The 19,158-nt window shown below is 50.9% G+C and overlaps 1 protein-coding gene across 5 annotated transcripts in view; it reads left to right on the top strand.

The window, feature by feature from the left end:
- The window catches only part of SHANK3 (SH3 and multiple ankyrin repeat domains 3), a 3,072,962-nt gene that overhangs the window by 1,442,313 nt on the left and 1,611,491 nt on the right, over positions 1 to 19,158 (top strand). For all 5 annotated transcript variants that reach the window (XM_069629467.1, XM_069629466.1, XM_069629463.1 and 2 more), the window contains one exon: positions 15,836 to 16,008. In XM_069629467.1, the coding sequence (XP_069485568.1) occupies positions 15,836 to 16,008 (173 nt within the window). The remainder of the gene's footprint in view (positions 1 to 15,835; positions 16,009 to 19,158) is intronic.

Genomic DNA, 19,158 nt, shown 5'->3' with positions numbered 1-19,158 from the left:
TATACACATTGCTCCCACCTCCCTTTCGCTTCCTCTTTCTTCCCCTTCTTGCTTTCTCCTTCTCTATATAGTGCACCCCCTCCCTTTTGCTTCCTCTTTCCTTTCTTGCTTTCTTCTTCTGTATGTAGTGTTTCCCCCTCCCTTGTTCTTCGTCTCTCTTTCCCCTCCGGGCTTCCTCGTTCTCTTTATGCACATGGCTTCCCCTCCCTTTCTCCCCTTTGCTTCCTCTCTCTTTCACCTTCTAGCTGCCCCCTTCGCTCTCTGTATTGCTTCACGTTCTCCCCTCTTCTCGCCAAGCCTCCTTCCTCTCTCTGCGCATTCCCTCGCAGCCGTGTCTCTCCCTCTCTCCTCCCCCTCGTACACGTTCCCCTGGCCGCACAGCTCAGAGTGCTTGCCGTAGAGTGCTCTGCCAAAGGCCGCATTAATATTCCAGGCCACCCCAGCACCTTCGCCTGCAGTAATTCAAAGCTGACGCCTCGGTTGAAGCCGGGACTGGGAGCACCCTTGGCAGACAAGAAGAGAGAGGGTAGTTGGGGACAGCAGGCGAGGAGATTTAAATATACACCCTCACAAGGACTGCCTCTGGTGAAGCCAATCCTGATTTGGGGCTTAGAATGTGCAAGCATTATTTTCTGTCTCTAAGAAGAAAATTATGCCAATTAATCCTAATGGAAGGAATTAGTGGGATTTGTAGGGCGCAGCCGCAGAGGTGTCAGAAATGGAGGTAACCAGGAATAGTGTATGGCTGTGTAGGACGACAGCACTAAACATATAGATGATACGGCAGTCCGCAAGGAGCAACAGAATGAGACAGACATACGAGAGGGTGAACAGAAAATATGAAGGTCCTCATCACGACTGGGATACCGCCTAACTTTATTTGCATTAGCGTCCTCCCGTCTCGCGGTATTACCACCAGATCATGGGTTGGGCACTAACTGTTACTCCCCATTCCCCAATGGCGAAGTTTTGGTGCTGAAAATTGGCATTTTCCCGGCGTGTTCACCCCCAGCACTGAGCTGGAGCCAGGGTAAACATGCCAGGCTCGAGATTGGGCGGAGGGGTAAATGTGTCAGTAACCTGTTACCGCAGCATCTAAGCGCTACCGCCCAACTCGTGATGAGGCCCTAAGAAGGAAAGTGACTGTTGGGGAGAAGCGTAGGAGGGATGGGACCGGGCAAGGAGACTAGCGGTGACAGTGGGGGAGTATTCTGTAGGGCGGGGCTTACCGACCAGAAACTGAGGGCTGGCTTTGTAAGGGAGAGCCAGTTCCGGAAATGGAGTAAGGGCCCGGAAGGACGTGGGGCAGGAAAGGAGGAGGCATGCTGAGAAGGGAGAGGGGACGTTTCTCGGGGGGTTGTGAGGGTCAGAAATGGAACTACAGTTCTGGGAACGCAGAGAGGGACATTACGGGGAAAGGATGTGGGGTAGGGAAAAAGTGAGGGTGGTAGGCAGCAGAGGTTCTTCGGAAGAGCCAGGGATGAGGAGGAAGCAAGGATGAAAAGTGGTGAGCGGAAGTGGGAAAGCCTAGAGCAGGAGTGATGTGGCAGGAGTGGGGGCAGGGAAGAGGCAGGAGTACTGGACAAAGAGCATGTACCGGAAGGAACCAGAAGTACTCTAGGGTTGTGGGATTGAGGGGGCAGAGACTTTGATTCCTGGGGAGGGAGTGTGTGTGTTTGGAGCGATTAGGAGTGCTGGGAAGGTAGACAGAGTGATACAAATGGAGGCGAATGAGTGCTGGGCAGAGAAAGAATTGGTGGGAGTAGAAGGGCTTGTGAGGGCACACGAGTCATTAATAGGGGTGGGGTGAGTACTGGACAGAGTGGGAATACTGTGAAAGGAAGTATGAGTGCTGGTGCAGGAACAAGAGTGATTAAAGGGGAGGAGGTGAGTGCTGGGCAGAGTGGGAACACTGTGAAAGGAAGTATGAGTGCTGGTGCAGGAACAAGAGTGATTAAAGGGAAGGAGGTGAGTTCTGGGCAGAGTGGGAACACTGAAAGGAAGTACGAGTGCTGGTGAAGGAACAAAAGTGATTAAAGGGAATACGATGAGTGCTGGGCAGAGTGGGAACACAGTGAAAGGAAGAACGAGTGCTGGTGAAGGAACAAAAGTGATTAAAGGGAATACGATGAGTGCTGGGCAGAGTGGGGACACTGAAAAGAAGTATGAGTGCTGGTGAAGGAACAAGAGTGATTAAAGGGAAGGAGGTGAGTTCTGGGCAGAGTGGGAACACTGAAAGGAAGTACGAGTGCTGGTGAAGGAACAAAAGTGATTAAAGGGAATACGATGAGTGCTGGGCAGAGTGGGAACACAGTGAAAGGAAGTACGAGTGCTGGTGAAGGAACAAGAGTGATTAAAGGGGATGTGATGAGTGCTGGGCAGAGTGGGAACACTGTGAAAGGGAGTACGAGTGCTGGTGAAGGAACAAGAGTGATTAAAGGTGATGAGATGAGTGCTGGGCAGAGTGGGAACACTGTGAAAGGGAGTACGAGTGCTGGTGAAGGAACAAGAGTGATTAAAGGTGATGAGATGAGTGCTGGGCAGAGTGGGAACACTGAAAGGAAGTACGAGTGCTGGTGAAGGAACAAGAGTGATTAAAGGGTAGTGATAGGAAAGGAGTGAGTAGAAATACTGGGAAAGGGGTATTCCGAAAGGGGCGGGGCGTTAGCGAGGGAGTAGGGGTACTGGCATGGATTAGGAATGCTAAACAGGGATGGTCAGCGGGGAGCAGGGGTGCTGGGCAGCGGGAAGGGTGGGAGTGCGCGCTGTGGGAGGGGCGGGAATGCAGTAGAGGGAGAGTATCCTGGTGCGTATCGATCCATTAGCACAGTGGAGACATTTCTCGTTTACTTCCATAATGAAATGAACTGTCTTCTGGGAGCCTTGCGGGGCCACGCCCCCTTAGAGCCCGCGCTGCGTGTAGCGGCAGGGGGGTGCAGAAGTCCCTGTCCCTCACGCTGACGTGCTAGGAATTCGATGGAAGGCGGTAGGCGTCCCCGTCGTTTGTGCGTTTGTGATATGGGAGGGCGAGGTTGTGGATGTATGTGCCAGTGCCACTTTCTATGGTCTGGTTTGATATGGAGGAGGTGGGCAGGGGTTTCTGTCAGTGCCGCTTCTGGTGTCCCGGTCCCTTGAGCTGCTTTCACAGGTTCACAGGTTGGTGCTGCTGTGTTGAAGGAGGCGGGATTGTGTGCAGTGTGTACTCCACATGCCCCCTGGGGCTTGTGGTGGAGCGCTCCTTGTGACTTGGTTTCGGGTGGTAGTTTGGTGGCAGCATGATCAGAATCACTGTGTGTGCTACTGGTCTGAGTGAGTGGGAGGGTGATAGTTGGGAGCGTAACAACATCCCTGTCTATATTCTGGTGGTTCAGATGCAGGAGGTCTGTACTCTGGCGTGATGGATGTCTAGGGGTTCACGTGATCCTGTCCACGATGAGATGATGGGCACCATGTGTCCCTGCTGTGAAGGAGTGGGGAGTGGTTCAGACAAGTGTCATTGTTTCTGGTGTGATGGGCCGGGGTCGGTGCATCCGGTACGTTAGGGAGGGGTTCAGACGCCATAAAGAGCTACGCAGTTTGCAATCTGTTTGGTACAGTAACACATGAGAAAATCCAATAAGTACGTTCCAACAGTGCACAGGAACATTTTCGAACATTTTTTAATGATGCCTTTACCCACAATATATTGACATTTAAAAACATCTTCATGTTGGCTGTACCCATAGGTGTCCATGCAAGGTGCACCAAGTTATGCCATTATTGCCATACAAGAACATAGTACTGTTGGCTTTACCAGTAAAAAATTGACATGCTACAGTAAGAAACCATGACCAGACACTCTGCATGCACAAATGTAGGACAATATGGCTACATAAGAACACACACGTTTGCTTACCCTTGATGCCAGTACACAATGTCGTGGCACAGTTAGAAAACCTGTTTAGACTGACTGGCTGAACCAATGTAGGCCTTGTTAGGCATTTAATACACTAATCATGTTGCTTTACCCTTGATGCCCTTGATGCCCAGTAAAACATACCATGCCACAGTGAGATAATACTTCTGGACTGGCTGCAGCATCCAGTTTGGCCACGTAATAACACTTATGATGTTTGTTCTAACCTTGATTCCTAGTTAAGAAAATGCCATGCAGCAGTAAGAAAGCATGTCCAGAAAGAACAATGCAGGTCACATTAAAAACACTCATCTTGGTTTTACCGTTGACGCCCAGTGCCATACAACAAATGTAGCCAGTAGCCCCACCCTTTAAAATTCAAGGGCTACTCCCTGCCCCTACATGCACATAAGCACACGCATTCATACAGCATACCCACTCTCATTTAACCACGCATTCATCCTACATTCAGACAACTCTTTGCATGCACACAATCTTAAAAACACATAAACATTCCACTCAGACAACCACTTGCAATCATACATACATACATACATACAAACAAGTACACTGTACATACACATTCACTAGTGCTTGACTTACCTGCTCACACCCTCAGCATTTCGCCATCACACATGACACTTACGGTGACAAATCAACCTCTGGGGCACGAGTGGTTCAGGGATGAATATCGGTTTCTAAACTATCAATCAGCCCCACACCTCTAGTACACTAGAAGGGATCCGAACAGATTGGAAACACAAGCAAATTATAAACCTCCTTGTCCAATTTTGGTAACGTTGATGGAACGGCAGGCTTATGTCTGCAAGGTTGTGGATCGTTGGTTAGTTGCAACACAGCGAAAATACAAACATTACCCAATGATAAAAAGGACTGTCCAGTCAAGGTTGTATCATCTACGTTATTATTATCACAACAGACAGTTCTAGCACACTACCAAATAGCTCAGGGGCAATGTGTTTGTCTTAGAAGCAAGACAACGCAGTGCAACACAAGTTCAGATCCCAATCCCATGCTTAGAAACCATTTGCTGGTATTAATGGCATTATAAAAGAACAATTACAGTCATATATCCCACCCTGTCAAGGAATGCAGAGGACAGACAGTCTCTAACAAGGAAAAGGGATGCACTCTGGATACTGACAGGAGGGTTGTCAGTATAGTCATTAATCACAATAGTTCAAGGATACTTAGTTTCAACACAAAGGGAGAAATGGTCGTAAAATGTCACTGGCGGCCTTCAGAGAAGAGCCAGGAGGACAGAACCATAATGTACCTTGTGCTGCAGAAGTTCTTGGTGCTCGACAGGGTCAAGTCGGTTTCAGGGCACTTTGCAGGTTCTGCGACAGAGTTCAAGGCGGGAGACAGATGTGGGTATCAGGCGGTTGGCAGTTTGGTGAGCAACGGTGGATGGACAGCTGCATGCTGGCATACACAGTGGCTCGGGGTCAGAAATCGTTGTCTCAGTGCTGGTTCTGAAGCACTGGTTGAGGCGTCTCAGACGGCTTTAGCGACTGTGGCATAACAAAAGTCAGCACTGCAGTCGGTTGCAGCTCGAGGGGCTCAACTAGCTCAAATAAATGTTCTTTAAGGCAGATGCTAGTAGATGCTTGTCGATGCACTCTTCCTAACTTCTTTGCTGGGCCCATGTCATCCTTTAAGACAGGCGGCCCAAAGGAGAGGAGAGTGTTGCAGAAAGGTGCCTTGTCCTTGGTTTGGTTCAGAGACTCTCTGGTACTTCCCACCTAGGAAGTTTGCTGCAGAGCCGAGCAAGGCACGTTGTTTGTGGCTGGGTACCGGTTCTGGAGCTGCTAGATGGTCCTCTGGATTTGGTATCTTCCTCTGTTCCCTGGGAGATATTTAGGGGAGGGATCTTGCTTCCGTCTTTGGAGGTCCTGGCCTTCCTTCACTGGCAGAAAGATTTAAGGCAGACTGTACCTTCAGCCAGTGTCCAATGATGAGTTCTTCTTGCTATTCCTTGCAATGTCTTCGGATGATCTCCCCAAAAGAGGGGCTCAGCCCTCTTTTAAAGCCAAATGAGCCACGGTGATTGGTGTAGGCTAAACCTACCTTAATGAACCAATCCTGCACCCCCACCAACAATCTCCTGTAGGCATGAAGTCATAACCAGAGTTCTTTGAAACAGAAAATGTAAAGGGGTGAAAACATGTAATATAAGTCCCAGCCATCTTCCTGTCTGTTGTGGATGAAAGGTTCTCTCTGGTTAAAGGATCTCTCTGTGGTTCCTGATTAAAGTGGCAGGTATCCCTTGAGCTGTGGCGAGACCAGACTTCCATGTGCCGTCGTTCCACATACTAGTACCTTCTGAATGGGGTGCCCTTGTAAGGATGACTACCCAGACATGACATTCCACTGACAAAGCGATGCTGAGGGCGGGAGCTGGCTTCAGGTTGACACAGTGCATCTGAAAGGTTATTTGGGGGTTTGTGCCTCCTTTGTTAGCCTCTGCAGTAAAGCCCCATGTGGGCCTGTTTGAAGTAAACTATATTAGTATGTTAATTATGTTAATCACTGTCACCACCCATAGAGCTAAACAAAAGGAGAGGGTGGATCTTTGGATCATTTGTTAGTTAATTAGGCTGGCCATGGCAGTAGGAAGACTTTTCCCTCTCCCTTCTGAGTTGACATGGTGAACTCTTGGCTGTCATATCCCAACTGAATATGACAGGGGGGACTGGGCCTGTAAGCTGTGTCCACATAGAGTACACGGGTGTATGTGTAGGACGTTCGATGAGCATAGTAAACTGTGTGCAGGTTATCTCCACACATTTTCCGAGGGTTGATCTCCCATCATTCAATTTCATTTAAAATTGTAAAAAAGCCCAGGCGAGTGCATACCCTCTGTGCTGATGGTCGAATTCCTCACAGTTGCAGCCAGATGGTGCATCGTTCATCTCATCTGAGCATGCTGCCTGACATGATAGGAGTCCTCTCCTGTCAGTCAGCGTTGTGCTCCTGCACCCATATGCTTTTTGCACAATTATTGGAGGTGGTGGGGCCATGCTCCCACTCATTGTTGCAATCTTTGTCTTTTGCATAGAGCCCAGAGGGATGTGCATTTCAAAAGAAGAAAAAGATACTTAGTGGGGAACACCCTCTGCTTAGTACACTCCATATACAAAACCCCTTGGTCGACTGTGCCCCCCGCACTATACTTTGGGTAAGAGATGATGTGCGTATTGATTAACATTGTACATTTACATTGGAATGTTAATCTAAATGTACATCTCTTCACCCAAAACAACGGGGGGTGTCCTTCCTGCTGTCCTAATGCTGAAGCCACCACTGTTAAAGGTGTGATTGGTGTTCTGATGTCCCCTTCTCTGGTATGTTGGGGTTTAGGTGTCCCTTTCACTGTTGTTGTGCGGGTTGAGATGTTGCTGTGGGGTGTGATGGGTAAGGGCGTATACGAGGCAGCCTTTGGTGTGATGAAGGTTTAGCATCCATGTATTTGGTTTTTAGGAGTGGTCAGGTGTCTCTCCCGGTATCTGATGTGATGAGGTGGAGTGGGTATTAGGTGTCCCTGCCTCTGGTGGCATGAAGTGGATGGAGCATCAGGTGTCCCTTTCTCTGGTGTGAGGAGATGGAGGGTGCATAAGATGTCCACGCCTCTGGCGTGATGAGATGGAGGAGAAATCTGGTGTCCTTGTCTCTGGTGTGATGAGTTGGAGGGGGCATGTCTCTGGTGTGATGTCTCTGGTGTGATGAGATGGAGGAGAAATCTGGCATTCTTGTCTCTGGTGTGATGAGTGGCAGGGGGCATGTCTCTGGTGGGATATCTCTGGTGTGATGAGATGGAGGAGACATCAGGTGCCTTTGTCTCTGGCGTGATGAGATGGAGGACAAATCCGGTGTCCTTGTCTCTGGTGTGATGAGTGGCAGGGGGGCATGTCTCTGGTCTGATATCTCTGGTGTGATGAGATGGAGGGGGCATCAGATGTCCACGCCTCTGGCGTGATGAGATGGAGGAGAAATCCGGTGTCCTTGTCTCTGGTGTGATGAGATGGAGGAGAAATCCGGTGTCCCTTTCTCTGGCGTGATGACATGGAGGAGAAATCTGGTATCCTTGTCTCTGGTGTGATGAGTTGGAGTGGGCATGGCTCTGGTGTGATGTCTCTGGTGTGATGAGATGGAGGAGAAATCTGGAATCCTTGTCTCTGGTGTGATGAGTGGCAGGGGGCATGTCTCTTGTGTGATATCTCTGGTGTGATGAGATGGAGGAGACATCAGGTGCCCTTGTCTCTGGCGTGATGAGATGAAGGAGAAATCTGGTGTCCTTGTCTCTGGTGTGATGAGTGGCAGGGGGGCATGTCTCTGGTGTGATATCTCTGGTGTGATGAGATGGAGGGGGCATCAGATGTCCACGCCTCCGGTGTGATGAGATGGAGGAGAAATCCGGTTTCCTTGTCTCTGGTGTGATGAGTGGCTGGGGGGCATGTCTCTGGTGTGATATCTCTGGTGTGATGAGATGGAGGAGAAATCTGGTGTCCTTGTCTCTGGTGTGATGAGTGGCAGTGGGGTATGTCTCTGGTGTGATATCTCTGGTGTGATGAGATGGAGGAGAAATCCGGTGTCCTTGTCTCTGGTGTGATGAGTGGCAGGGGGGCAAGTCTCTGGTGTGATATCTCTGGTGTGATGAGATGGAGGGGGCATCAGATGTCCACGCCTCTGGTGTGATGAGATGGAGGAGAAATCCGGTGTCCCTGTCTCTGGTGTGATGAGTGGCAGGGGGCATGTCTCTGGTGTGATATCTCTGGTGTGATGAGATGGAGGAGAAATCCGGTGTCCTTGTCTCTGGTGTGATGAGTGGCAGGGGGGCATGTCTCTGGTGTGATATCTCTGGTGTGATGAGATGGAGGGGGCATCAGATGTCCACGCCTCTGGTGTGATGAGATGGAGGAGAAATCCGGTGTCCCTGTCTCTGGTGTGATGAGTGGCAGGGGGGCATGTCTCTGGTGTGATATCTCTGGTGTGATGAGATGGAGGGGGCATCAGATGTCCACGCCTCTGGTGTGATGAGATGGAGGAGAAATCCGGTGTCCCTGTCTCTGGTGTGATGAGTGGCAGGGGGGCATGTCTCTGGTGTGATGAGATGGAGGAGAAATCCGGTGTCCTTGTCTCTGGTGTGATGAGTGGCAGGGGGCATGTCTCTGGTGTGATATCTCTGATGTGATGAGATGGAGGAGAAATCCGGTGTCCTTGTCTCTTGTTTGATGAGTGGCAGGGGGGCATGTCTCTGGTGTGATGTGGTGAGGGGGGGGGGCATCAGGTGTCCATATCTCTGGTGTGTTGAAGTGTAGAGGGCACCAGCTGTCTATGTCTCTTGTGTAAAGGTTACATCTTGAAATTAATATAAAAACAATAAAATGCAGCCATTTCAACAGAACCTCGGCTAGGTCGCAAATAGCTGCAGAGGAGATTCTCCCCACCAAAGATTCCAAAAGAGGGGAGGAGAGAGAAGACAGCGGGATGTGGGGTATAAGGAGATACGAGTGGCTTCCAAAGTATGGATGGCTTCAAAGGGGCCGTGAGTGTACAGCTGTTACATATAGTACCGACAAATAGTACCAAGACATCATCTGACCAGAGCGAAGGGCCACTAGGACCTGGGATGGACAGTGAGTAGTATCGGATGGGCATTGACGCCTAGGGGTGGACAGTGAGGAGTGCCGATGGGCAATGACGCATAGGGATGGACAGTGAGGAGTACCAATGGGCAATGACACAAAGGAGGGGACAGGGAGGAGTACTGATGGGCAATGATGCATAGGGATGGACAGTGAGGAGTACCGATGGGCAATGACGCATAGGGGTGGACAGTGAGGAGTACTGATGGACAATGATGCATATGGATGGACAGTGAGGAGTACCGATGGGTAATGATCCATAAGGATGGACTGTGAGTAGTACTGATGGGCAATGATGCATAGGGGTGGACAGTGAGAGGTAGGGATTGGTGGTGAAGGGAAACAATAGACTGGGAGATTAAATGGTTAACTGTAGGGTCTAAGACCTGAGGTTATAGAGACAAATGTAACTTCTTTCTTGGAAAAAAAAAGTCAGTGCATTGGTGGCGATAGTGCTGTGGTAGTGTCGATGATGTGCTTCTGGTGTAATTAGAGTGATGGTGGAAGCATTGGTGTTGGTTGTTAACTTTGCTGGTGTTTGTGTCTTGGAGGGTGGTGATGGCAGTGTCCGTCGTAGTCAAACCGGTGGCCAAAGTGTTGAAAGGGGGATTTGTGGTGGAGTCAATATCTGTGGTACATGAGGTTATGCTGGCAGTAATGGTTTTAGACAAGTTGTAGCCACTGTAGTAGTGATAGTGTCCTTTGTAGAATTGAAAGTGGAAATGGTGGTGAATTTGATGGTCTCAAAGTTTGTCCAAGATTGTTTTTCTTTCTTGGTGGTACAGGGGTGGTGTATGTGACAGTGTCAATGGCTTGAGTACTGTCTGAGGTGAGTTTAGTGAAGTTGACAAAAGTGGTATTGAAGTTCCTGGTGGTTTACTGTCTGTGGGGGTGTCGATGGCAATGGCAGTTGCTCTTGTGCAGGGTGTAATAATGGGACCATGATGGTGGTAGCGGTGTCAGGTAGTTGAGAAAGCAGTGGCAGAGGTCCTGCACATGTTGGTGATGTCTGTAAAAGTCGTAGTAGCAATGCCCGTGGTGTTGATGGTAGTGTTGTCTGTGTTCATGGTGATGCTACTGACTGTGCTGGTGGCAGTGGCCTTAGTGGTGGTGGGAGTAGGGGAAGCATCTGTCTTGGTGGGGACTGTGGAGGTGAATATGCAATTGCTCATAATTTTAGTGGCTCCTATGTTCATAGTGGTGCTGCTGTACTCATGCAGCAGTTTGTGGTAGCAGTTTCTGTGGTTAATATATTGGTGTTGGCAGTGGGTGAACAGTCCATGTTGGCTGCAGTTTCAGTAGTGGTGGCTTTAGTTAAATTAACAGTGACATTGTCTGTGGAAGTGGCATTCTCTGTACTTGCATTGTCTATTGTACTATTAGTGTTTGATGAAGTGGTGGTTTCAGTGTCTTTGGTGGTGGTGATAGCAGCAGTGGTAACAGTTGCCGTGGTGGTCCTGGGAGCCGTGATGATAGTGCTGTTACTAGTGTCCTGGTGACAGTGCTCTCCATGACACTGGCAATGTCCAGGACTGGGTCATTAGTGCCGGAGGTGGTTGCAGTGACCATAGTCTCTCTCTCTACCAGAGCCTGGCTGGCCCTGCTAAGCCTTATTTAGCCAAATGCACACAGGCATCGTAATCCTACTCCATGACCTCCAACACTCTGGGCCTCGTCCCCTGAGGAAGACGTTTCCACTAACAGCGCATTGAGACTATAACAATGGTAAAAGGCACTATAGAAATGACAAGTACAATCCAATCCAATAGCAGTTTAGGCAGCACTGGTGGCAGTTGCGGCAATGTCAGTATCTGGTATGGTTGCAATAGTAGTGGTGGTGGCCATAGGAGGCAGCATTGCCCCTGGTGGCATGGCAGTAGGATATGCAATGCTTGTGGCACTGTCCTGGCGACAGTGCAGTCCTTGGTGCTGGCTAGGTTTATGGTGGGACCAACAGTTGTAGTGTGATGTGCACTGCTGTCTGTGTGGCGGCTGCTGTCTGTGTCTGTGGTGGAGACAGACGCGTGAGAACAGTGCTGCACTTGGCGCTGCTAAAGTCTATTGTGGGCAAAATAACACTGCTCCTGGAGCAGGCTCTGTCTGTAGCTGAGTCGGTGGTAGTGGAAGCTGCTTGCTAGCCCTCTCACTCTCAATGACAGGGACGATTGAAGTGGTCACTGTGGTAGTGGGGTGATGTCCACAATGCAGGCTATGTCCATGCCCGGGACACTGGTGGCGTGCAAAGCGTCGAGCTATCCATAGGAGTAGTAGCACTGTTCGTGGCAGTCAGTTGTGGTAGGAGTGCTGTGTTGCTCATCGTACTTATTCTGCCGCAGAGGAAATAGTGTGGCTACGGTGAGCAGTGTAGTGTTGTCCATGGTGCTGGTTCTGTCCACAGAGCGGACTGTTGTGGTGCCAGTACAGTGCTGCCCATGTTGGGTGCAGTGGCAATAGCGTTTGTAGTGGCGGCTTTGTATTGCTGGCAATGTCCATGGTGGTGGCAGTGCTGTTGCTGCCAGCAGTTCATTGCTGGCCTTAGCTATGGATCTATCTATGGCACGGGGGTGAGTGGTGGTGGTGTGCAGTGTGGTGCTGGCTCTGTCGTTGAAAGAGACTGCTACTGACCGTGTACTGCTCGCCATGGTGCAGGCCCTGTTCCCTGGGAGACTGTGATAGTGGTGTTTGTGGGCGTGTAGCAATGTCTGTGGTGTTACTGACAGAGCACATGGCAGGTACAGTTGTGGTTTTCAGTGTAGTACTATCCAACTATCCATGGTGCTGTCAACTCCTTGGTAGGGTAAGTGGTGGTGTGCAGTGTAGTACTATCTGTGTTATTGGAAGATACCGTGGCAGTACAGTTGTGGTTTGCAGTGTAGTATTATCCATGATATGGCACAGCCTGTTACAGGGACAGTTGTAATGTGCAGTGTACCATCCTTCGTACTGGCACAGCCCTTGGCAGGGACATCGGTGGTGTGCAGTGTAGTTCTATCCAGGGTGCAGACACAGCTCATTGCATGGGCAGTGGTCGTATGCAGCCTAGTACTATCCATGTTACCAGCAAAGCCCGTGGCATGCAAAGTGGTGGTATGCAGTGTAGTACTATCCATTTTACCGACACAACCCTTGGCGGGGACAGTGGTTGTTGTACCGTGTAGTACGTTCATGTTACTGTCACAGACCATGGCAGCGGCAGTGGTGGTGTGCAGTGTAGCACTATCCATGTTACTGGCATAGACTGTGGTAGGTCCAGCGGAGGTGTGAAGTGTACCACTATCCTTAGTGCTGGCACAGCCAACGGCAGAGACAATGGTGGTGTACAGTGTAGTACTATCCATGCCACTGGCAAAGTCTGTGGCAGGTACGGGTGTGGTTTGCAGTGTAGTACTATCTATTTTACTAGTGGAAACTGTAGCAGGTACAGCGGTGGTGGGTTGTGCAGTGTAGTACTATGCATGTCACTGGCAGAGTCTGTGGCAGGTACAGTTGTGGTTTGCAGTGTAGTACTAACCATGTTACTGGTGGAAACCGTGGCAGGGACAGCGGTGGTGTGCAGTGTAGTACTATGCATGTCACTGGCAGAGACCATGGCAGGTACAATAGTAGTTTGGAATGTAGTACTATCCATAGTGCTGATGCAGCCCATGGCAGGGACAGTAGTGGTTTGCAGTGCAGTACTATCCATGTTACTGGTGGAAACCATGGCAGGGACAGTGGTGCTGTTGTGTGTAGTACTATCCATGTCACTGGCAGAGTCTGTGGCAGGTACAGTTGTGGCTTGCAGTGTAGTACTATCCGTGGTGCTGGCACAGCCCATGGCAGATGCAGTGGTGGTTTGCAGTGTAGTGCTATCCATGTTATCGGTGGAAACCATGGTTGGGACAGTGGTGGTGTTGTGTGCAGTGTAGTAATATCCATATTACTGGAAGATACTGTTCTGGTTTGCAGTGTAGTACTTTCCTGGTTGCTGGCACAGCCGATGTCTTAGCGAGTGGTGGTGTGCAGTGTAGTACTATCCATGTTCAGAGACCGTGACAGGAACAGTGGTGATTTGCAGTGTAGTGCCATCCATGGTGCTGGCGAGGCCTTGGCAAGTACAGTGGTGATATGCAGTGTAGTATTATCTATTGTGACAGGGGAAGTGGTGGTGTGGTGTGCAGTGTAGTACTATCCATGTCACTGTCAGAGTCTGTGGCAGGTACAGTTGTGGCTTGCAGTGTAGTACTATCCATGGTGCTGGCACAGCCCATGGCAGATGCAGTGGTGGTTTGCAGTGTAGTACTATCCATGTTACTGGTGTAAACCATTGCAGGGACAGCAGTGGTGTGGTGTACAGTGTAGTACTATCCATGTCACTGGCAGAGACCATGGCAGGTACAGTTGTAATTTGAAGTGTAGTACTATCCAGCAACCGATGGCAGGGACAGTGGTGGTTTGCAGTGCAGTACTATCCATGTTATTGGTGGAAACCATGGTTGGGACAGTGGTGGTTTGCAGTGCAGTACTATCCATGTTATTGGTGGAAACCATGTTTGGGACAGTGGTGGTGTGGTGTGCAGTGTAGTAATATCCATATTACTGGAAGACACTGTTCTGGTTTGCAGTGTAGTACTTTCCTGGTTGCTGGCACAGCCGATGTCTTAGCGAGTGGTGGTGTGCAGTGTAGTACTATCCATGTTCAGAGACCGTGACAGGAACAGTGGTGATTTGCAGTGTAGTGCCATCCATGGTGCTGGCGAGGCCTTGGCAAGTACAGTGGTGATATGCAGTGTAGTATTATCTATCATGCTGGTATATCCCGTGACAGGGGAAGTGGTGGTGTGGTGTGCAGTGTAGTACTATCCATGTTACTGGAAGACACCGTGCTGGTTTACAGTGTAGTACTATCCTGGTTGCTGGCACAGCCTATGTCTGGGCGAGTGATGGTGTGCAGTGTAGTACTATCCATGTTACTGGCAGAGATCGTGGCAGGTACAGTTGTGGTTTTCAGTGTAGTGCTATCCATGATGTTGGCACAGCCTGTTGCAGGGACAGTGGTAATGTGCTGTGTACCACCCATCATGCCACCACCGCACATGGCAGGAACAGTAGCGGGATGCACATAAACTATCCATGTTACTGATGGGAACCGTGACTCGGACAGTGGTGGTTTGCAGTGTAGTACTATCCTTCGGGCTGGCACAGCCCATGGCAGGGGCAGTAGTAGGGTGCAGTATAGTACTATTCGTGTGCTGGTAGAGACCGTGGCAGACACGGTGGTGGTTTGTAGCGTAGTGCAATCCATGATGGTTACTCAGCCTATGGCAGGGACAGTGGCATTGTGCAGTGCGCTGTCCATGGTGCTGACACAGCCCATTGCGAGGACAGTGGTATTGTGCAGTGCACCGTCCATGGGGCTGACACAGCCCACTACGGGGACAGTGGTATTGTGCAGTGCGCTGTCCATGGTGCTGACACAGCCCGTGGCAGGGACAGCGTTGGTATGCAGAGTGACACTATCCATGGTGCTGTCCGCTCAGACTCGGTGCTGTTGAACGATGCATGTGAGACGAATGCCGAGGCAGTCTGGAGCTTCAGAGCTGTGCTCCAGCCGCAGGAGCGGGGAAGGGGGGGTCGTGGGTCGGTGGGGGGGTTGGGGGGTGCGTCACGCACAGCAGTAATCACACCAAGGGGGTGGGCGATGGCAGTCCCCGGACTTGCATTCCCCAAAGACTCATGTCTAAAAGTCAGCATTAGACAGAGATCAGTTTAGCGGGGCCCCCCACTACCCCCTCACACACACAGCCCGCCCCGTCTCAATTGCTTTCACAGCCGCGACGGTGTAGGATGTGCCGCGGGGGGCTGTGCGCTCGGCTGCCGGCTGGAGGGGTGCAGGGGGTGAGGAGGCAGCCGCACCGCGGGCATCGCACCCTCTCCGAGGGGCAGGGCCCCCTACGGCCACGGGCATGCCCTCTCCCGAGCGTCCACACCCAATGAGCGGCTGCCCGCCGGCCGGCGGCTGGCACCTGTTTGCCCGCATCAATTTCCGCGCCCTGCCCAGGGCTGCCTAAGGCGAGCGCGTCTGTGTGGGGGCGCGGATGCCAAGGGGTCCCTGTCGCTGGCGGCCAGGGGGCGGCAGCCTCCGCGCCCTGCCCAGCGCTGCCTGAGGTGGGAGCAGTTTAGGCTCGCGCCCTCCGTCCCCCGGCGGACACGGGCGGAGGATGTCCGTGACCACCGGCTTCAGCTACCAGCCACCGGGGATCACCACGGTAACCTATGTTTTCGTTTACAGCCCCAGCACCGTGGCCCCGGAGCCGAGCCCACCAGCCTTCCCCACCCCTGCGCACCGAGGCCCGAAGCGGAAGCTCTACAGCGCAGTGCCCGGCCGCACCTTCATCGTTGTCAAGTCCTACACGCCGCAGGGAGAGGGAGAAATCCAGCTGAACCGGGGCGAGCGCGTGAAAGGTGAGTGAGGGCCACTGTACTTGGGGAGGGCAGGGGAGGAGTACCGGGTGGGTGTACGTGGTGTGGGCTTGTATCTGAAGAGACATGATACTGTGGCACAACACACGGAGGGGGACTGCACCTAAGGGGCACTGTGACACTTTCCCTGGTGAGAGGGGGCACAGAGGCACGGTGGGAAGGGAGGGCACTGCACCCTATGAGATAAGTGACGGGAACGGTCACTGAAGAGACAGGGCTGAGTGGGGCTGTAACTGGAAGGCAAGTAATGAGGGGGTCTCTGCCTTCATATGGGGATGAAGGAATGCTGTACTCTAGGGGAGATTAAAGGACCACTGCATGTCAAGGAACGTGGACTGGGGACTGCACATGGGATCAGCTATGGGGGCGGTGCTTTACCTCCTGGGTGAGGGAAAAGGCACTACACCTGGAGGGAGTTGAGGAGCTGTTCTGCCACTGTGGAGGAAATCATATAGGCGAAGTGCAGCAGTGTAGGTGAAAGGGGCCCTGCACCAGGACAGCGAGCGAGGGAAATGGAGGGGGTGGTGCAGCCGTGCCTCGGGACATGCACGGAGGCACAGCGTTTGCAGTCTGAGAATCGTGCAGCAGTGAATCGAACTTCAAAATGCGTGTGAGCGCGTGCTGTACCTGAAGCGCGTGGACAAGGCCACTGTAACAGGCAGGAGGCTAATGGGATTCTATGGCTCGTGAAAGGGGAGGGGGAGTTCAGTTTCTTGACGGAGCTGGAGAGGCCAAAGGTTGACTGGGGGTGAGGAGGTGAGGGGGTGTGGGAACACTGTACCAGGAAAGAGAAAATGCAGCTGTGGAACACATTCCCAACGTTCAGAGGAGACTGGGCCCATCTGCAAGATGTAGAGTTGTCAACAAAGAACCAAAGGCTGATTTATAATGTGGGTGTCCTAGTTGAAGCCCCCCCCCCCCGCACCCTCATTTTAAACTTGGAGGATCAAGACATCTCATCACACTTTGCTAGGTTCCCAGAGGGCCGAACCATCCAGCTCGCTGGATATTTTGGCGAAAGAATGGAACATTAGCACTTGGACGATGGGTAAGAAAAGTTCCCCACTGCATTCAGTAAGGGCCCTAACCTGTTCCCACCTCAGAGGAGGTAGAAGGACCAACGCCTCATCAAGGAGCTAAGTTCCACACTTAACTCTTGTACGTACAGCCCCCCGGATGAACCGGCAGGTGTCCCTTGTGGCCTTTGCGTGTGCGCTGGGAGCCTATCTTTTCCAATGGTGCCTCAGCATAGAGTCCCCATGCATGGTTAGAGCTCTGCCGCTCAATGAGCAGCTTGTGTGCATTAGGAATCTACAGGAGGCTGTGGTCAGAAGCACCATCTCCGATATGAAGATGTTGATCTACTCTTCAGAGGATGAAAACTCTACCAAATTAGTGCCAAGAGCTTACAAAAGAAACCGTTCTAATATAAATCCGCCCACAGCTTCTTGCATTCTTACAGGTAGAGGGTCGTAGGACTATTAGAGGGGAGCATGACCCCAGGTGAAAAGCGACTATAGGTGGACTTGACCGGCATGATGGAGAATTTACTTACCAGTTATGTCCTTTCGTTGGATTCTTTTCTTGCAGATTCCTCATCAGATAGATATCCTTCCAGCGGCAGCTGCTCGGTAACTTTTTTGATAGGGGGCGTAGCACGACTCGACATCGCCTTTCAACTCCTCTTGACTCAACCGTGCCACTCCTTGATTCCGAATGGGACATTGGGCGTACATATATTATTTCACTATGCCCCCGTACCTCAGTTTCCCACCTTTTTTCCTACCAACCCCAACAGCCACAGAGGAAGAATCCATAGGATTCAGCTTCAAGGAAGCCAAAAACAAAACTTGTTTGCTGTTGTGAGGATCAGAACTATACTGGAAGCAACTGAGTGACAGTACTCATACAAAGTGGCTCTGAATTGTGCCTTAAGCCTAATCATCATAACCTCGTCCCATTAGAGGTGAATAACCAGATGATGGCAGCAGACCACTTCCATAGTGGGGCTGGATGGGAGGGTGATGAGGAATCTGCGGAAGAAGAATCCAAAGAAAGAACCTCACTGGTAAGTAATTTCTCCATCGATGAATTGGATTCTCCCACAGATACCTCATCATATAGATGCCCAAAACATATAAAGGCCCTCAGACAAGGAAACTCTACAACACCACTCTGCCGAACCATGTGCCTCATCTAAGCAGTAATGCTTTGTGAATGTGTGGAGGGACGACCACGTCTTTGCTTGACATATTTCCTTCACGGGCACAACCTTTGTAAGGCGGATGATGCTTTGATACCTGGTGGCAGATCCTTTCCTGCTCTCTGATAACACTGTGCGATGCAGAGAAGTATCTAGTGTGACCTTGTCTCATTGGACAGAGCCAAACCCTTTCCCGGACAGAGAGAAGGAAACAAAGAGCTGGTCGCTATGCTTACATTCTGCCATCCTAGCTACGTAGAAACTGAGTGCCCTTTTAGGGTCCAGTCTGTGTAGCCTTTCATCATCCTTAGAAGGATGCAGAAGAGGATATAAAATTGGCAAATCAATGCTCTGGGACACGTGGAATTCAGAAACCACTTTTTGCAGGAATTTAGAATGAACCTTGAGAGAAGCCTTCTCCTTGAAAAATCGTAAGAAGGACAGCTTGGAAGATAGAGCCTGAAGCTCACTTACCCATCGTGCTGATGTGATTGCCACCAGGAAGGATGGTTTCTGGGTGAGTAGCCTGATAGGACAAGAACGCATGGGCCCAAACGGAGCCACCATCAAAAATGTTAAAACCAAATTTAGGTCTGAGTCCAGAACCAAAAACGGCATAGGCGGGAACCTATTTACCATACCCTTCATCAATTGAGTCATTACCGATACTGTGAAGAAGTATCCTCAATCCGATGACCTCTTGAACACAGACAAAGCTGGCAAATAGCCCTTGGCTGTGCCTTTCTGAAGGCCTGATGAAGCCTGTGACAGAAGGAACTCTTAGCACTGTAGTGGTGGGACAAGCAATGGCGTGGGCCCTGCATTCCATATACCAAGCCTGAAATATTCTCCCCCTGCACGCATACAATGATCTCGTAGAAGGTCTGCATGCAGCCAGTAGCACCTCAGGAACCTCTTCACAGAGGTCC

Source organism: Ambystoma mexicanum, chromosome 12 (genome assembly GCF_040938575.1).
Source record: "Ambystoma mexicanum isolate Mex_15411 chromosome 12, UKY_AmexF1_1, whole genome shotgun sequence".
NCBI lineage: Eukaryota > Metazoa > Chordata > Amphibia > Caudata > Ambystomatidae > Ambystoma > Ambystoma mexicanum.
This window is presented reverse-complemented; position numbering and strand designations above follow the sequence as displayed.